The following is a 21,268-nucleotide window of genomic DNA, read 5'->3' on the forward strand; positions in this document are numbered from 1 at the left end:
ATTTGACCAAATCCTCTTTTGGCATCAAGAGAGGATAAAGATCCACTGATAGATTTTTCTAATGCTGAACTACTTTTGTTTTTCTAGTCAAACCTAGTTTATCATAGTGTATTATTATGATAATCTACTGCTGGGTCTGGTCGCCAGAACCACATATATCAATAATAAGTAGACAAACATCAAAACGTTCAATTTCCCTGAACATTAAAATCTCAATGTGTTTGCAACTGTTTCAAATAAAACATTATTTCTCACTGTCATCTTTTATACTTGGCCAGTTTTAATTTCCAGAACATACTTCACTGTTAGACTCTTCAATACCTTTGTATTTCTCCTTGAGTGCCTTCTCTACTAATTCTACTTAAAACTGAATTAGTGGGGCTGGAGCAATAGCAGAGCGAGTAGGGAGTTTGCCTTGCACGCGGCCAACCTGGGTATGATTCCCAGCATCCCATATGGTCCCCTGAGCACTGCCAGGGGTAATTCCTGAGTGCAGAACTAGGAGTAGCTCCTGTGCATCGCCAAGGTATGACCCAAAAAGAAGAAAGAAAAAAAAACTGAATTAGTAAGTAACCAGTATCAATCTTTAAAATTCAGTAACGAAGTTTAATAGGATCATGTATGTAAGCACTAGCACAAAATAAATGTATAAAATATCTGATTTTTTTTTTAAAAAAGTTATTATAGCTGAAAGCACAGAATATGTCTCAAGTTTTATTCAGGCCAAATACTAAAATTCACATCTTTCAACTTTCACTCTGATTTTCTCTTTGTCAAAAGCATTCGCTGCTTCGTGGAAAATCTGTTCTCACCCTATCTTTAGCTCTCCTCTCTAAGGGTACTAAACGCTCAGATAGGTAACATTAGCTCAGATTTTAGACCCGGAGGAATAGTGCAAAGGCTGAGAACACCTGTCTTGCAAATGGCAGGGCGAGCTGGGAAGCCTTACAGTTTGACTATCTGTCATCTCTGGCACTGTAGTGGTTTCTGGCTCCCCGACAATTAGCTGTTTGTATAAGCAACACAAAAAGTGGTGTGACTGCAGAAAAAAACAAAACTAAAAAAGATGTGTGAGTGTAACAGCCAGGAAGTACAAACTCTGGTGATTATGTGTGTGAGCACGGCATTGGCCCTCAGCAAACAGCACATAATATGTGCCCTCAACTAAGAATGCAATCCCTAGTAAGCAGGTATGCAAGAACCACAAGTAAAGGAGCACACACCTTCGTGTCAAGTGTGTTCACAACACCCAGTCATCACAGTAACTTCAGCAATAAAAAAAAGATGGGGAAGGAAGGAGGAAGAAAAAAAAATCACTGCAGCTCAGCTTTTATACCTGAGGAGTGGCTCAAACCTTCAAAGAATATAGGAAGGCTACCTCTGGACTATGTATGTTAATTTTCACCCAAATTTTAGAAGACCCATTAAATATTACTCTTTAAAAAAAGCTTTTCCTGGGGCTGGAGAGATATTACAGCGAATAGGGCGTTTGCCTTACTTACATGCAGCCGACCTGGGTTCGATTCCCAGCATCCCGTATGGTCCCCTGAGCACCACCAAGGGTAATTCCTGAGTGCAGAGCCAGGAGTGACCCCAGTGCATCGCCAAGGTGTGACCCAAAAAATCGGAAAAAAAAAAATTTTTCCTACCCTGCACTTTTTATGAGACAGAGCCTGGAGTACACCCCCCTACCAAGTTCCAACATAGTAGATGTGTGTTCCATCAATTAGGATGGAGCCTCTTTCCTCTTCCCCATCATGCAACCCTTTTCCTCTGTGGCTCCAATGTGCTAACCACCCAGTGATAGCCTAAAGCAGAAACAGGTAAGTCATAGTATCTGAGTCATTTCTGATGGTTCTGATCTTGACTCGGAGCAATCAGTATACTTAATACTAGGTTAATAAGTATACTGATTTTTTTTGTTCCTACTAAATTAGGAACAAAAACACAATGCTATTTCCTATATTCATATTCAGAATCTTCCCATAAGGAGCTAGGGACATTGTACAAGGGCTTCGGTGCATACCTTGCTTGCACAGGACCATAATCTGACCTCAAGCACTACCCAGTCCTCCGAGCGTCACTGGGTATAGTCTTGAGGGCCCTTGAGCGCTAATGCGGTAGCCTTGGTGGTCCCTGGTACTGCAGAACCTGGGCAGTACTACCATCTCAAGTCTTAATGTTCAACTGTCTTGACCAAGTGGCTGAGAATTGCCAGAATAGCCCTTGTCTCCCCTCCCCATAAGCAATGCTTTGGAGTCGCCACAAAACAAAACAGAAAATTGGTACTCGATCATTGTATGACTGAAACGTAATCACAAAAGTTTGTAAGTCTATAACTCTATCTCACGATGATTCATTAAAAAAATACTAAAAATTTTTTTTTCTAAGTAAATAAAAAAACAGAAAATAAAACCAAACAACAAAAAACCAACCAGGCCAGAGAGATTAATACAGCGGTGAAGATGTCTGCCTTGCATGCAGCCAACCCAGTCCATCTCATATGGCCCCCCGAGCACCGCCAGGAGTAATCCCTCAGTGCAGAGCCAGGAGTAACCCCTGCATTGCTGGGTGTGGCCCAAAAAAGGGAAAAAAAATTAAAAATCCCCATCTCTCCTAATTTGCTGTGAGTAAATAAAAAATGCAGTTGATTAAAAAAAAAATCTTTCTTGACTATGTATGTATAAATAAACCTGATCACTGCCTAAAAGCTAAAAAAGTCATCATCAATAGAGGAATGTAAATGACTATTGCTATATTACTTAAGGACATGGAGCGTGTCTAATCCAAACTGAGAAATAGTTAAAGCATAAAATATACAAATTTTAAAAAACTATCAGTGGGGCTGGAGAGATAGCACAGCGGGTAGGGTGTTTGCCTTGCACGCGGCCGACCCGGGTTCGAATCCCAGCATCCCATATGGTCCCCCTGAGCACCGCCAGGGGTAATTCCTGAGTGCATGAGCCAGGAATGACCCCTGTGCATTGCCGGGTGTGACCCAAAAAGCAAAAAAAAAATAAAATAAAATAAAAATAAAAAACTATCAGTAATAATGTGAAATACCTAAACAGAATTTTTTTATAGCTTTCCCATTAACACTTTGGGTACAATGAATCAAATAAAAATATGTATTACTAAATATTGTTTCACCTGTTTCTTTTTCCCTATTTAACTTCCCTGCTAAAAAATTTAAAATCACAAATGTGGTTTATATCAGCAATCTTTAAGCTTTTTACACCTGTAGACTGGCACCTGTCTTGCATACAGTCCATGAACTGGCAGTTGTATAACCAATGTGATAAGCCAGTTGGATTTCAACCGTTCTAAACATGCAACCCAGTGTCAGTCCAGTCCATAAACCAATGACTTAAGATTACTTGTTTATTTCTACTGGATAATAGTGGTCTAGAAATATGAAAGGGTCTGGCCCTTAATGGGAAAATCTTAGTTGTGTCCTGAAAGAAAGGAAATAGCAAATGAGACAGATAAAATAACTAAAAATTATTTAAGTATAAAAATAACTGAGATTATAATAGTAAATTTAAAATGATTAAGTAATCACTGCACTGCTCACTGCAATCCTGTTGCTCATCGATTTGCTCGAGCAGGCACCAGTAAACGTCTCCATTGTGAGACTTGTTACTGTTTTTGGCATATTGAACATGCCACAGGTAGCTTGCCAGGCTCTACTGTGCAGGCAGAATACTCTCAGTAGCTTGCCAGGTTCCCAAGAGGGACGGAGGAATCGAACCCAGGTCGGCCGCGTGCAAGGCAAACGCCCTACCTGCTGTGCTATCAAGTAATATGTGTAATAAATTACTTTTATTCATAGCCTTACCCTTCCTTCAGACATATAGTTTGGAAAGGCATGACTCCATCTCCTTCATTCCAATGCACATATATATAGAAAATTTTATAAACTGTTTGAAAATTCATGCACTAAAGCCCACCCCACTTAGGAAGCTCTACGGAAGCTCATATTCCTAACTTGAAACATCAAGTCAGTGTGAGCACAGAGGGAAGTTAGTCCAGTCATATTATTCAGAAGTAAACTGATTGCATTGCTATCAACTTCCACCATCACCCACTTACCGTGAACACAGCCCAGGAAAGGGCAGAATGACCTCCTCCATGCAGAAGCAGTAGGACTGGACCCTCTGAACCACTCTTATAAACTCGAAAAGTGTAAGAATAGTTAAAGAGAATCTCTAAACTTATGTTCACTGACTTTTCTGATTACTTAGTCATAATGAAGCTGGTAAGAATATTTAGGCAGCATAAAATTATTATCAAAGCTGCAGATTTTTCAAACTTAAAAAAGACAATTTAAATAAAAAGAAGTTTCTGAGATACCAAGACTGTTTCTGAGACATGGAGCAAGTATGGCCATTTTTACCAATAAAGTGTGGGAGAAATCCCATTGCCTTAATGAAAGAGTTATGATTTCTAGTTTCTAGATGCTAAACCAACTTTCCCCCTGGAAAAAAGTTTGCCCCGGGAAACCCATGAGACCTTCCCACGAGGAAGAAATAATTTCATAAATTTAAATCTTAATCCCTTTCCAGGAGATGAGACAATTATAGCCAAGTAAGAGAAATCACATAGACTTAGAGGAATATTCTATGCTGTATAAATAGCACTGTAGCACTGTCATCCCATTGTTCATCAATTTGCTCAAGTGGGCACCAGTAACGTCTCCAATGCGAGACTTGTTGTTACTGTTTTTGGCATATCGAATACGCCACGGGGAGCTTGCCAGGCTCTGCCATGCAGGTGGGATACTCTTGGTAGCTTGTCGGGCTCTCCGAGAGGAATTGAGGAATCAAACCCGAGTCGGCCACATGCAAGGCAAATGCCCTACCCACTGTGCTATTGCTCCACCCCAAGCTGGGGAGGCGGGGGGAGTGCTGTATAAGTAGGAAATACAAAATGAAACAAGCACCAAGAATAAAGAACATTTTAGAAAAGATACATCTTCTAATTTACACATTTGCTTACTAAAAATAAGCCAATTTTTGCAAAGGATATATCCTTGCCAGTTTCATTCTCTACTTCTACATCTTCCATGGACTCAAAGTACTGACTCCAAGAAACAGGAGAGAAGTCCCGCTTTCTTCCAGGGCTAAGGAAAAAGAAAAAAAGATTTCAGGTAAGAAAATAAAATCATGACCAATAAATGCTTAAATATAAAAGTTTTATGTTGTAAATTCAATATTGTATTTCAATTACAAATAAATTCCATGCACAGATATACCCCAAAGCTACCAGCTTTCTTTGTTCTTAGTGATAAGCTCATTCCTGTCCCCCCAGCCAACTTTGTATCATTACTGTTATATTTCTGAGCACTAAAGCTTCATGTGACATATAATTCCTCCATTTTTCACAAATTTGTCATTTCCCAAGTGATCAATAGATATCTCCATTAGAAGGCAAAGTGGAAATATCAATTGAACTTTACTGAAATTTTTAGGAATGAGTATGAAGATATATTCACACTGAAGTAAAATTACCTACCAAATGTAGTAAAAGTGAAAAATTGGAAAATAACTAAAATATCCAAAAGTAACTGACTAACCTGTAGTTTACAGAGCTGTACCATTTAATTAAAAAAGGAAAACTGAATAAAATTATTTACTGTTAAGATACACTACTAAGTAAACAAAAGTATTACATAATCTACCATTTTGGGGTGAAAAGGGGGAATATATATAATTGTGTATATATAATTGTGTAACTATTTCAAATATCTCTGGAAAAATATTGATAACATGATATATGGGGGAAGAGCTATAAACAGGAAACATGAGATCAGTTTTTTACTGTATTTCCCTTTTGATCTTTTGTTTTTGACCCATACATTGTTTAAAAATATAAAATTATTTTATTTATTTTTATGAGGGTGCCAGTGATTGAAACTAGGGTTTCATGCATGTGAAGCAGGCACTTTGTCAGTTATAAAATTTAAAAGCCAAAAAAAGGAAAAAAAAAAAGCAGTCAGGACTGGGTAAGACACTTTGCATGCAGCCAACCCAGAATCAATACCTGACACCCCATGTGGTTCCCCAAGTCCTGCAGGAGTCATTCTGAGTACAGCTGATTTCAAATCTAACAAAATAAACATATTTCCTTCCCACTTCCCACTAGCAGAGGAAATCTGGCACTGAGAGAATCAAATGGTGCTGTGAAAAACAAAGGAAATATAGCCATGTGATTCAAGTGATTTTTTTAATAGATCATCAAAGCTATTCATATTCTGGTTAAGAGCTATGGGCCAAGTCACTCTAGAAAAATGTTTCCATATCTATTATGCATAGACTTCCACTGGCTTTAACAAACTCACCTACAATTCTTAAATTAGAACCTTTGAACTATGGCTTGACTGTAGCTATCTATTTCTAACAGAAATAGCAAAATTTTTGATAGGTAGAAAAGGAAAAGATACTGAATCCTGAATATTTTCTGAACTTTAAATTTTCCACTTGATACCATTAAAGATTTGTTTCCATAACTCCAGTTCTGCCTTGGGTACTTAATGTCACTAAGCCTGAGTTTCTTCATGGCAGAAAGCCCAATTTTATGAGAACTGTTTTAAGTAGCCCTCATACCTCTTGGTTGCTCTCAAATTGGCATCCTTTATTTTTGTTTGTTTTTGTTTTCTGGGCCACACATTGCAATGCTCCCTGATACTCTCAGTGGTACTCAGGGGACCATGAGGTGCCAAGAACTGAACCTGGGGCTCCCATCTACAAAACGCACACTCCAGCCCTTTGAGTCACCTCTCCAGCCTAATGCCTTGTTCTATTTTTATCACAGAACTAATCATTTTCTAAAGTTAGTCTGTTCTTGTATTTGCTATTCACTAGTCACTCCACCTACTTTTCTACTTATATGAGAATCCTTAAAGCAAGAAAAGTTTCCATTTGTTCAGCAATCTGAGCAGGGTATATGTGGTCTGTATGAAGGGCCATGTGCATAAAGTACTTAGCTTGGTATCTTTAAAGGGCAGCATGGAAACCATGAAAGCTGACCATGGAACAGACCTGCAAATCATAGATTGATAAGGGATTTATTTGTATTTAGGATGTATAAAGAACACTTACAATCTACCTTAAAATATAAGATATTTTTCTGTTACTTCTATCAATACACATATATAGTATATGTATATTTTTTCTATCTATACCTTCTAATTAAGGTATTGCTGTTGATACTTTTAATATTTTTGTCTGTTTTTCAAGTTACTGATGGATTGTGGTGCTCAGGGCTTACTCATGGTTCTTTACTCAGGGATCACTCCTGGTGGTTATCAGGGAACCATTTGTAGTGCTAAGAATTGAACTGGAGTCAGCTAGCACATGGCAAGTGCCTAACTCTCTATGCTATCTCTCCAGCTCCCCAAAGAATACTTTTATCTACTGGAGAGACAGCACAGGGACTAAAGCACTACCCTGCACAGGGCTGAGTACCATTCAGAAGTGATCCCTGAACAGTCAAGAGTTAAGGTCCATCACATATGTAAATGTCTAACATAATGAGTTAAATAAACCCTGAGCATTGTCTCCGATCCAAAAAAGAAAGAACACTTTATTCACTGTAAATAGAAAAAGGTACTTCGTAAATTATATAAACTTTCTTTTATTGAATATATATCTGTAATATATGTTTTCATCCCCAAGTTGTTGCTTGTTCTCTGAAACATGAATTTGTTTCAGTATGAAATGCATCCTGTTCTTGTTTCACAGATGTTACATTGTCCCATGTCTTTTGACAAGCTGGGTTTTTTTTAGGATCTTCTTTTTGATTGATAGAATTTTTTTTTCCAGTTTTTTGGGGTTTATGTGGTTTTGGTTTGAAGGCCATATCCTGCAATGCTCAGGGATTACTCCTAACTTTGTACTCAGGAATTATTCCTGGTAGTGCTGGGAGAACCACAGTGGGCAGACAGGGATTAAATCCAGGTCAGGCAAGCAACCTACCCCCTGTACTATAACTCTGGCCCCTTATTGTGTGTTTTGTTTATTTCTCTTTTGTTGCTAGAGACTTTCTCTGGATGTCTTATGGTTTTGCTAAGTGTGGATTTTGTTGACTAGTGTTGAATATTAAGGTTCAGCCTTTCATTTTTGTTATTGTTATAATGTTACTTCCAGCAGTGCTCAGGGGCCACCAAATGCACACTTGGCAGTACTGGGAGAGGAATGTAGCACTGGAGATCAAACAAAGAGGCTCGAAGATGCAAAGCGGGCACTCTCACTTGCACTGTATCACTGGTCCACAGCCCAACTTTCAAATAGGTGTGTTCCCCCAAATATCAATATATCCATGTCTTTTCTCAGGTCAGCATCTATTCATAGAAAACCCCTTCAATCGCTTGCCTGAATGTGAGACTAGATGCTTAGCCTTCTATAAAAGGAGCTAAACTGTCTCCGTGATTCACTCACAAAAACAAATATTTATTAAACACCTACAAGATATTATTTTAGGCACTAGAAATAGTACAGCGAACAGACAAGTCACCCCACCCCTTTTCTGAAAAGGTATTTATACTCTGTAAAGTCAGGCAGCAACAAAAGCCATGGAGAAAAATTAAACCAGGAAGGAGGACCAATGACTATCAGGATGGTACGAACTGCAATAGCAAATGAGGTGGCCAGGCAAAGCATGTCTTAGTGAAATTTGAAAGAAAAAAAAATGAAGGAGCAAGCATAAACAATTCAAGAATACAGATAGGAATGTATACCTTCACTTATACCCTATTTTCATCCTGTTGCTTTATTTTTGCCTGTAACCTTGATGAAGAAACAAAAAAGACATCTTGCTGAGAGAATCTCAGAGCTGGAGAGTGCGTGCACATCCAGGAGGCCCAGAGGGTACCAGCTAAAAGTGGTACAGAGACATCCTAATCAGAAGGATGAAAATCATAAAGATAGAATAATGAAAGCAGCATGATCAAAGAAAGAAACAATATACAATGGACTATCCTGAAGATTTACAGATGATTTACCAAACAAAGCCCTGGGGAATAGAAGATGATGTGATATAGTAAAAACAAACAAAAAATGAAATGAACTCACCAAGACTACTTTACATAGCCAGACACGCCTTCAGATTTGAAGGAAGGATGCACAATTTCACGGATAAAACTCAGGAACTTCATAGATTCAAAACCATCTTTACAAAAATAACTAAAGGGGCTACTTTAAGAAAGAATGAGTTCCACAAACAAGCCAACCTCCTATAGAAAGATTGCACAAAACTCTGTGGCAATAGTCTCTTTCAGTATCAACAGGCTAAATGCACCAAATAAGAGACACAGAATTAGAAAAATGAATTAGAATGCTGAATACAACATTCTGCTGCCTGCCAGAAACATATGTGAACAGTTAAAGCAAATACAGAACTCAAAGTCAAAGGTTGGAAAACACTCAACAAAATAGGCATGGAAGGAATCTTTAAGATAGTAAAGGCACCTACAACAAGCCCACAGCTAGTATCACTCTTAATGGTAAAAAACTAAAAGCAATACCTCTAAGATCAGGTACAAAGCAAGGACGTCCATTGTCTCCATTTTCATTCAATATATGTAGTATTAGAAGTCCTGGAGATAATCACCAGGCAAGAAAAACAAATCAAAGTGTAAAAGGAGAAATCAAATTATCATGATCTGCAGATAACATAATATACATAGAAGACCCTAGAAAGTCCACAAAAGAGCTCCTAGAACAATAAATATACAGCAAAGTCACTGCTACAAAGTCAATACACAAAAATCAGTTACATTGTTATATATAAAGAATTGGTCAAGAGGAAAAAGTGACCAAGGCGTCAGTCTTATTTAAATAGCATACAAAAGCATCAAGAATATATGAATCAATGAATGACAGAGGAGAGCTATACCATAAAAACTCTAAATCATTTAAGAAAAAGATAAACGAAGAAAACAGAAAAAATTCCATGTTCATGAATTGGAAGAATCAGAATTGTCAAAAAAACATTTCATAGAAAAGTCAGTAATAAAGTTTGTATGAAATCAGAAGAGACCACAAATAGCCAAAGATACTGAAAAAAGGTAAAAAACGACGTTGGAAGGTATCTCACTACCTAATTTGGAAACTATTATAAAGCTATAGTGATCAAAACTGCATAATACTGGGTTAAAGATAAACTCTCTGATCAACTGGTCAGATCAAATAGCAAAGAGAAAAAAAAACACATATATATGGACTGATAATTTTCAATAAAGGAGCTTAGAACATGAAATGGAGTAAAGATAGACTCTTCAACAAATGGTGTGGGGGGGGAATTGCATAACTATGTGTCAGAAATTAAAGCTCGTTACATATCTCACACCTTACACAAGAAAAATCAATTTGAAGTGCACTTTTGTGTCCTATCAGAAACTATATTGTACTCTGAGGAAAATATAGGCAGAGTGCTCCAAGATTTGGACCTCAAAAGTGTATGAAATATGGGGCTGGAGAGATAACACAGCGGGTAGGGCGTTTGCTTTGCACGCAGCCGACCCGGGTTCAAATCCCAGCATCCCATATGGTCCCCTGAGCACCGCCAGGGGTAATTCCTGAGTGCAGAGCCAGGAGTAACCCCCGTGCATTGCCGGGTGTGACCCAAAAAAAAGCAAAAAAAAAAAAAGTAAAAAAAAAGTGTATGAAATATGATACTGCTGGCAAAGGCAACATAATAAAAAATAAATGGGACTACATCAAATTAAAGAGTTTCTGCACAGCAAAAGAAACAAAGGCTAAAACTAAAAGTTCACTAAATGGGAAAAATATTCACATTCAGTGCATCAGTTAAAGGGCTGATATTCAGGATCTATAAAGTACTAACAAAGATCAATAAAAAAATTCAAAACCCCTATCAAGTATTGGGGAGAGGAAATGAACAGACACTTCTCAGAGAAAGCCAGGGGTATAGCCAGTAGACAAGAGCTCAGTATCACTTACCATTAGGGAAATTCAAATCAAGATGACAATGAGCTATCTCACACCAGTGAGAAGGGCACATTTCAAAAATAATGGAAATAATCTGTGTTGGTGGCAATGTAATTTTTTAAAAAAAAGGAACTCTCATCTACTGCTGGCGGGAATGTTACCTAGTTTAATCCCAGTGAAAAGCACTATGGAGAGTCCTCAAAACTGAGGACTGAACTGAGCTGCCAGATGACCCAGCAATACCACTTTTGGGTATCTACCCCCAGGACAGAAAAAAAAAAAGTCATTCAAAAGGACATATGCACACCATTATTCATTGCTGCAGGTATTACAACAGCTAAGATATTGAAATCATATTGGAATCAACCGAGATTGTTGTTGTTGTCGTCCAACAACAGATGGATTATGAAGATGTGGTAAGTACACACACACACACACACACACAAACACACACAGAGAATACTATGCAGTTGCAAGGAGCAATGAAATAATGCAAAATTGGAAGATATCATATTGAGTGAAGTAAGCCAAAAGAAAAAAGACAAATACAGGATGATCTCACTATCTGTGGTATATAGAATAACTGGATGAGGAAATATACTGCAGTAAAGGGGGATGCCTAGATCACTCTTGACCCTCATCCAAGGGTCAAGAAGTTTAGGGAGGAAAGGGCCAGTGCTTCAGTTATCCTGGTTATGTGGGAATGGTTTAGCTATCTATCCAAAGCACAGACGCAACAACGTGAAAACATGAGCTATAGCTGCAACCACTGAACTCTGTAATATGCTTGTCAAGATGTCAGGCAAGGCAGATGAGGGGTGGAGGGGGATGGAATATGGGAAAACTGGTGGAGGCAACACCTAATCAGAGAGAGAGAACGAAAGGGAATACCCTGCCATAGTGGCAGTTTGGGTGGGGGGAGACCGGACTGGGGAGGGTGGAAGGGATGATGGGTTTACTGGTGGTGGAGAATGGGCACTGGTGAAGGGACGGGTTCTCGAACTTTGTATGGGGGAAATATGAGCACAAAAATGTATAAATCTGTAACCGTACCCTCACGGTGATTCACTAATTAAAAATAAATAAATAAATAAATAAATAAATTTTTTAAAAAAAGAAAACTGGTGGAGGGAAGTTGACACTGATGGTGGGATTGGTGTTGAAATATTATATGCATAAAACTCAATTACCAATAATTTTGTAATTCGGTTCTTTAAAGTAATTTTAAAAATTCAAACTATATTTACATGTTACTATAAAACATACACAACAAATATCAAAGAAAATAAAATATTAACTAAATTACAGTCACAGTTATAGTATTTACTTTCTTACTCTTATTTTCTTACAATTTCTATAATCAACACTTGCAAGTATAACTTTGATTTTTATGACAAATAAGTAGAATTTCAAGCATTTAAAACTCAACAAAAACTTACTCCTACATTAAGGTTCCATTTCCTAAATATTAAGATACCTTAACATAAACAAATATTTCTACGATAGTTTATGGGGAATTTTATCCTTCAAATGTTTCCTTCAACTCTACACTTGTCTCCAACCTTTTAACTTTCAATGTCCTTCTGCAGATACTTCTGATTTTGCTTGTGTTTGGTTGTAAGCTATTACTTCTTCAACCTGTCTTCCTAAATCTTGAAAGTGATTGACTCTCTTGTACTTGTTTTGGATTTATTCTTTCTTACTCGGAGAGTCTGGTAAGCTACCGAGAGTATCCTACCTGCACAGCAGAGCCTGGCAAGCTACCCGTGGTGTATTTGATATGCCAAAAATAATAACAAGTCTCACAATGGAGATGTTACTGGTGCCCGCTCGAGGAAATTGATGAACAACGGGATGACAGTGATACAGTGATACCAAATAAACTTACTGGACTTAGGGAGAGGATAGACTAGAGGTAAAGACATGAAGTAATTTCTACAAAATTCTCTTGAATGCTACTATTATCCCTGTTTTACAAATGACGAAGGAAAAAAACTCAGTCCAACAGAGGTTAAATAACTTCCGCAAAAAGAAGCTGAGTTAGAATCATGTGCTCAGGGCTGCTTCTATGTTAGCTTTTAATACTAGCCTCAAAACAATAGGTTTCCCATTCTAGAAATCACTGAAGCTCATAATGAACACACAAAAATCCCCATGGAGAAGTAGAAAATCAGTTGCTGCTCTAGGGAAAATAACTGATGGGCATTCGATATGTTATGGAAACTAAGTCAGGTTTACTACTAACTGTAAGGATAACTGTAGAGCAAGAGGGAGGAGTGAAAAGAAGAATCAAAGACAATACCTAAATGCCTCTGACTGCCTTCCACACCCAGAGATCAAAGGTCTTTCTAAAAGAGCTACAACTTACAAAGTACTGACTTATCACATGCTTTAAAGAAAGTAACATTCTTTTAACTTTTCTGTTGATTTTTGAGAAGGTTGTTAACATTCTCAAAATGGATATAGTAGCATTTCACAGAAGTACTGAATAAAGAAACTGAATACTGGTCTATTATTTGATTGCGTGCAAATAAATGAAACTTTACCTCACTTAAAACCACTTTCAGATAAGATACTTAATCCATAGGATCATTCAAGTTGCTGAGTCAAATCACACAAAAATATACCTGGCTTTAAGTGGATGAACAGACATGCTGATGCAGCAGAGGATGACTGTAATTTTATAACTCTAATAATACAGAATTCTGCTCTATCCTACTCCACCGTTCACCCAACATACTGACATGGTAACTTCTTTTTCCGGTATCTTCTAAAATTAAAGAGAAAATAGAAGGAATGATAACTTCACTTAAATGATCTGCCTCACACATCAGAATGAAAGCAAGAAAGCAAACAATACAAGGCTTTTTTATGTGTTGGTATATGTGGCCATACTCAGCAAACAAAACATGAAAGCTACTATTTACTTTATACTATGCTGCAAAAGGAAACAAGCAAACAGATTTGGCATCAGTATTTAAAAGCAAATGAAATCTATGAAGAAGTCTAATAAAGTATTACTTTGATGTCAAGAGTCATAGAAACCCCCTACCCAGACTCAACCAAATGCTACAGTGATGCTAAAACAAACCAACAAAGAAAAAAATTCGGGGCTAGAGGGATAGTACAGTGGAGTAGGGCATTTTCCTTGTACGCAGCTGACCCAGGTTCCATCCTCAGCATCCCATAGGTGATTCCTGAGTGCAAAGCCAGAAGTGATTCCTGAGTGCAGAGCCAGAAACAACCCCTGTGCATTGCCAGGTGTGACCCAAAAAGCAAAAAAAAAAAAAAAAAATTTCATGGGCAAAAAGCAAATATCCATATGGCCACTATATGAGAGTCCCCTTCCTGGCACTTATTTATATTAGCTTCTAATTTAATTCCAATTCGATTAAAAAGACCTTTCAAAACGTCCTGAATGTCAGGCCACTTCCCTAGTGCATTTTCTGGGCAATAGGAAAATCAGCAGGCCAGAAGATCCCACTGATAAAATTAGGTTCCTGCTAGAAAGCTCATGTCCAGGAGAAAATAGTCAAGTAAACTCACTGTTTAAAATCACAGCTATGACAAAAGCAAGCCTTACATACCATATACCATGACAGCTCATACATAGGACATTCAATCTTGTTGGGCAATTATGATGAATCAAGTCAGGAAAAAATTCACAAAGATGTGTAGAGTGAAGATTTTGTTAAATCAAATGACACAAATTTTGAAATATCATCCTTATTAAATAATGACTGTAAAGGGAAGAGAAAATAGAAATCTTCTAATCATGAACGAAAGATTACTATTTCCCAATATTGAAATGAGAAGCTACTACTGACATTCTCCAACTTAAAAATGGTTTTATATTTCAAAATTTTGTTTGGAGTGATAGCTCAGTCGGTAGGGTGTTTGCCTTGCACGCGGCTGACCCAAGTTTGATTCCTCTGCCCCTCTTGGAGAGCCTGGCAAGCTCCCCGTGGCATATCCGATATGCCAAAAATAGTAACAAGTCTCACAATGGAGACGTTACTGGTGCCCGCTAGAGCAAACTGATGAGCAACGGGATGAGTGATACAGTGACAGTGATACAGTAAAGCTGCCGGAAAATTAATGCACATTTCTCCTGATTAAATGTACTATTAAATATTCTCTAGTTAGCTCTACCCCTCTATCTACTTAACTACACAACACACACACACAATTTCCTATTGAAAATCAGATTAAAGTAGTATCACTCTGCTTGACTTTGATTTTTTTTCCTTTAAAAAATATTGGGGGCCCTCCTGCCGCTGCCGAGATGTGATCCCGGGGGCCGCACGCGTGTGCAGCCCCTCCGCAGCTGCACGAGCGTGAATCCAGACCCAGCTAAACCACTTTCGACATGGGCAGCTACTTGCAGAATGTCTCCAGCCTGAACTAAGCCGCGACCCCATGCCCGCCCAGGAGGGGAAAGGTATTTCTCTCTCTCGCCTGTCCCTTCCCCGGGATGAAGGGCATGGGGACCGCCATATTATGACGATCACAGATGGGGTTTACAAGCTTGCAATGATCCAACATCCGTAAGAAATCTCCCTGGACTTAGTTGTTAAAGTACAGAAATCCAAAACTGCGCGGCCGCGCTAGAAATGAGAAATGAGAGACCTCATTTCTCTTCACAATAGGTCTGACTCTAGTGGGGTGCTCCTAACAATAATGGTGAGGTTGGTGTTGAAATATTTAATGTAACCAAAGTAAATAGAAAGTAAAGTGAAATTTATCAGTTACAAGGTGGGTTGGAGGGGTGCGGGTTGGGCGGGATGGGAGGTGTACTGTGGGTTTTTTTTCTGGTGGTGGGATATGGGCACTGGTGTAGGGATGGTTGTTTCAGCATTGTATGACTAAGACTTAAGCCTGAAAACATTGTAATTTTCCACATGGTGATTCAATAAAATAAAATTCTTATAAAAAAAATATTGGGGGACCTCTCCAGTAGTGCTCAGGGGCCCAGGGGCCACTCCCAGTTGCTGGCCTAAGTCCGCAGCCCAATTTGGAATATATCTTGAAAAATAGGTTGTTTTATTTAAATTTCCTTGTTTCCATTTTATCTAAATTTTTTAAAATTTATTTTAAAATGTTTCTGCTGGGGCTGCTGTTGTGATAATGCGAGTTGCACACATACTTCTGTGGTACTGACATAGCTGGCTGTGCTGCTCACTGAAGGTTACACGCTTTTAGTTGTGGTGCATGCACACATGCTCACCAACGGCTGTACTCTTCAGCGGTAATGCCTATGTGTATTCTACAGTACTCGCAGGGGTCAGACACTTTAGCTGTGGTGCTCACAGGGGTCTCAGCCTTGACCATAGTGCTCATACATCAACTGCAATGCTTCCCACTGCACTGCTGAGCACTAAAGGAGTCACACTCCTGGCTGTACACGCTGCTGTAGATGCCAGGCATGAGAGCTGCCAGGATCTCATCCAGTGACTGTGAGCACATTTGGGATCACACTCATGAGTACCAGGTTAGCAAGTCAGGTGTGTATGCCACAGACTCATTCGCACACCCCTAAGCTATGGGTCTCATAATAAGAAAAAGATTTAATTTAAAATATTAAATAAAGCATATGCTAGGCACTTTTTATATAATAACTATCTTCATTTTAATCCTCACAGCCTGTAATTTTGGTTTTGGGTAACACCCGAGGTGCTCAGGGCTTATTCCTGGCGCTACACTATGGAATCACTCCTGGCAGGGCTTGGAGAACCATATAGGATCTCCAAGCAGGGATCAAACTCAAGTCAACTGTGTACAAGGTAAGTGCTCTGCCCACTGTACTATCGGTTCAGCCCCTACAATATGTTTTAATAAAGATAGTAGGATAGAGTCATAAGGGCCACAGTGGATAAAGCACTTGCCTTGCATGTGACCGACCTAGGTTTGATCCCCAAAATCTCAAATGGACCACTGAGCCCCACCAGGCGCGATCCCTGAGTGGAGAAATAGGAGTAAGCCCTTAGCACCGTCAAGTGTACCCCCAAAACCAAAACTAGTCACAGAAGAATATAAACAGGGTACATGCTCATTTCTATATATTCTGAATACTCAGTTTACCCACTATACTATCACTACAGCCCCTAGAAGATTTTTAAACTGCATGTGAGGTCCTGTATTCAACCTCTGCACCAAGAGTAATAAAACTAAATTTATTAATGCAAAGATTGAATACAGGGCAACCCAGGTTCTGGCACCCCATATGTTTCCCAGAAGCAACTGGGAGTAATCCTTGAGCATTGCCAGGTGTGGCTCAAAACTAAAAATTTAAAATCTCACTTTTTGACAACAGGTGTATGGCTCTTCCCGCCGATTTACTGCCCTACTAAATGCAGAGTGAACAATTCTAAACTGTTGGGAAAAAACTGCCATGCATTTACTGAATCTGAGTATCGTGCATTCATCAAATGTTAGCTGAGCTTCTGAGTTAATCACCTCTGGTATAAATGTTAAGGTACTACAAAAGGAAAAAAAAATGGAAAAATCAGTTCAAGCCAGATGGTGAGCAAAGGCTTCAGGATCTCATTTTCAATGAATGTGGTGTATGACATCCATTAAGTCAAATCCTATAAAAACACTTAATTGTGCACTACTATAGAAAACATACACCAAATTTTTTAATGGTACCTATGTCCTGGAGCCTCCCATTTTATTGATGAAACAAAAAACTTACCATTAAACACTAAATGATAATGATTAATTTTGGTAATTACAATTTTTGATTAGCATTAAAACTGCCAAAAATAAATGTGAGAATCTGATGCAATTTTAAAATGCAAATATGTCATAAGACATAGTAACTGGTGCATGGAAATGACGGATGATCAAGAAGAGACAGAACAACCTTACAATAGTCTGAAAGAGCATCATATGTTTAAAGGATGGGTAGGTGAGCAAAGGAGATAGTTCAAGTGATAAGGCGTGAGCATAGTATGTGTGAGGGCAAGTTTGATCCCTATCAAACACTAGGTTAAGCATCACCTCAGCATCACTAGATATAGTCTCTAATTACATTAGACTATGATTAATTACATTTTAATCCTGGTCTGTATGATTAAAAAATAAAATAAAGGGGCCAGAGCGATAGCAAGTGGGTAGGGCGTTTGCCTTGCACGAGGCCGACCTGGGTTCGATCCCCAGCATCCCATATGGTCCCCCAAGCACCACCAGGAGTAATTCCTGAGTGCAGAGTCAGGAGTAACCCCTGAGTATTGCCGGGTATGACCCAAAAAGCAAAAAGTAAATGAAATAAAATAAAATAAAATAAGGATTTGTAGGACTTAAAGAAGTAAAATGGAGTCACTGAAAGAAAATTAACTTGGTATTTGCTAAGTGCAAGAAACACAAAGGGTACTGACAATGCCTGGGATATGATTATGGAGAGTTTCTAATGCTTGAATTTTTGGGGGGGAGGGAGGCTTTCGGGACACACCTAGTGGTCCTCAGGGTTTACTTCTGGCTCTGTGTTCAGGAATAACTCCTGTGGTGCTCTTAAGACCATATGGAATGCCAAGTTGGCCATGAGCTAGGCCAGAGCCCTACCTGCTATATACTATCACTCTGGCCCTTTAATTGTAGATTGTTTGCTCTGTTTCCTCACTTGGTAGATATCAAAGAATAGTACTATCTGTTTGAAATAGTCTTCATTGGAATATGAAAAGAGGCAGAAGAGAGATAGTACAGAAGGTGGGGCGTTTGCTTTGAAGGTGTCTGTCTGACCCAGATTCAATCCGCAATATCCCGTATGGTTCTCCAAGTACTGCTGGGAGTAATTCCTGACTGTAGAGCCAGTAATAGTCCCTAAACACTGCCAGGTGGCCCAAAATCCAAAATAAATAAATAAAATAACAGAGTGGCCACAGGAGATAGCACAGTGGGTAATGCACTTGCCTTGCACGTAACCTACCAATCATAACATATGGTCCCTAAGCACCATCAGAAGTGATCCCTGAACACAAAGCCAGGAGGAAGCTGTGAGCACCACTGGGTGTGGCCTCAAAACCAAAAGAACATAAAAATGAATTAAAAAATAAAAGATAAATGGAGCAAGAGCAAACAAAAATAAAATCAGTCCTACAAAATGCAACTTGTCTAAAAATAATTGATAATTATAATCAGTTCTTTCACTAATGAACCTGCTTTCAGGTTTGTGAATTCAAAAAGAAGCGATAACTGTCAAATTCTGATAAAACTAACAGACAAGAACTTTATAATTCCACCTCATTTCAACCATGAGTATTTTAATTCTCAAATTAAGACATTTGTAAGCACTAAAAACACATTTTACCTAAATGCTGCTGCTGAAATAAAGTACAGCATTTTATGAAACGAAACAGCTTTTAAAAAGGGATATATGACTTTAGTTATGTCATCTTAGTGGAACTAGGGGAAAAATAAGGATTTCTTAAGAGTGGGACTGAGTAAGATTTGGGCTTCTCATTCAGTCAGAATTTAATTAAAAAGCCTGCCAGGCCCCAGAGAAATTAAAGATGTAATTCTTCTATTACTGAAAAGCTCACCAGGCTGGATAGTTACTGAGAGCTAACTGGGTAAGGCACTTTGCCTTGCACATAATTCAAACCAACCTTAGTTCTTCCTCCAGACTGCATATGGTCCCCCAGGCATGGCCAAATTGTGACCCCACAGCTCAGAGCCAGAAGTAAGCTCTGAGAACTATAATGTGTAGCCCATCCCTGTTGGGGGCCGAAACCTTGGGAAAGAGAACTTGGCCATTCCCTAAACAAAGATTAACCACCAGGATATTAAGAAAATATATGCGTCACAAGATAATAGTTGAACTGTTACAGAGACAGACATCCTGTGCTGGGGACAAAAAATCACAGACAAACCATGCTCCGGCCTGTCAAGTCCCCTTACGCAAATACCCCTCTTGACCCCCTCCAGACCCCTGTTCCGGCCTGCCCTACAGCCTATATATTTCGTGCTTCTGCCTTCAATAAATGAGACCTTGACAACACTCCCTTGCTTGGTCTCCTTCTTCTCTCTCGCCCATGACTTTTTCAGGTAGCTCCTCCTTGGAACCCTGAATAACTGGTCCCGCTGGATGGGACACATCCCCAATCCACCCAACTGTCCCCAAAAAGCAGCAGCTAACAAATGGGTCAGGGATGGCTCATTGGCAAAGCATATACCTCATAAATGTAAGGCCCTAGGTTTGATCCCTGACACCATGCACAGAAAAAAGTCACAGGTTGTGGTCTTAAGGTGATTAATTACATTTTACATTTAACCAGTATTTACAAATAAGGGGGCTAAGTGGCATACCTAGAGAAGACTATTCAGCTAAAAGGATATGCTGAGAATATGTAACATACAATGTGTGTACTACTACAGAGAACATAATGACCAAAACCAACAAAATTTTATATAATGACCTGGTAAGAAAAGGAAAACATGGTGAGAAGAGCAATGAGAGAGTAAAAGATTTCCCTAGGTAGAGTACAAGGAACAAAAGACAAAGCAGGAGTGGCAGGGACAGTGCAGTGGGTAAGATGCTCGCCTTGCACAGGGCCAACCACGGTTTGACCCTGGCACCAAGTCCCACCAGGAGTATTCCCTGAGCACGGCCAGGTGTGGTCCCAAAACAAATACAAACAAAAGAAATAAAAATCATGTGTTTTTAAGAAAAATCTCAAACCCAAATAGGTACAATAAATCCCAACATCTGCTAGGCTCTTTAAGTCTACCAAGAGTAACTGATGAGTCATGAGCACCACAATAGCAGTGGCATATCACAAATTCCCTAGTTTAGGAGTCGTAGTAGAGGCAAAATACTGATGTTTAACTGCAGCTAGTAATTTAAATTAAGGTACCATTGCTTTAATAATAATTTTTTTTTTTTAAAAGTCCCACTACCGGCTAGCAACATTTAAAGCAAAGGAAGGCAACCAGATGGCTTCTAGGGTCATGGTAATCTGGAGCATTCATTACTAATGAAGGTAATATTATTAAAGCAGCTGACTTAAAGATACTAAAAACTACTAGACCAGGTGTCAGATATCACCTAGCCCAAATCTTATTTTATAAAAGGAACTACTAATTGTCTGTTACATATCAAGCAGTATTTGAATCCTGCAAGAAAAGCACCTCCATTTTAAAATTAGAAAATACAGTCTCAGGGCTGGTGCAAATGGCACTGCGGGTAGGGCATTTGCCTTGCACATGGCCGACCCAGGTTCAATTCCCAGCATCCCATACGGTCCCCCAGCACCTTCATGAGCACATGAGCCAGGAGTAACCTCTGTGCATTGCCAGGTGTGACCCAGAAAAAAAAGGGG

The 21,268-nt window shown here is 38.9% G+C and overlaps 1 protein-coding gene across 1 annotated transcript in view; it reads right to left on the reverse strand.

Annotated features, from left to right (window-relative positions):
• Positions 1–21,268, reverse strand: part of PPME1 (protein phosphatase methylesterase 1) — a 70,763-nt gene that overhangs the window by 46,522 nt on the left and 2,973 nt on the right. The window contains exons 2-3 of the mRNA XM_055142298.1: positions 5,028–5,122; positions 4,093–4,184 (exon numbers count right to left, since the gene is read on the reverse strand). Of these exons, the coding sequence (XP_054998273.1) occupies positions 4,093–4,184; positions 5,028–5,122 (187 nt within the window). The remainder of the gene's footprint in view (positions 1–4,092; positions 4,185–5,027; positions 5,123–21,268) is intronic.

This window comes from Sorex araneus, chromosome 6, assembly GCF_027595985.1.
Source record: "Sorex araneus isolate mSorAra2 chromosome 6, mSorAra2.pri, whole genome shotgun sequence".
Lineage (NCBI taxonomy): Eukaryota > Metazoa > Chordata > Mammalia > Eulipotyphla > Soricidae > Sorex > Sorex araneus.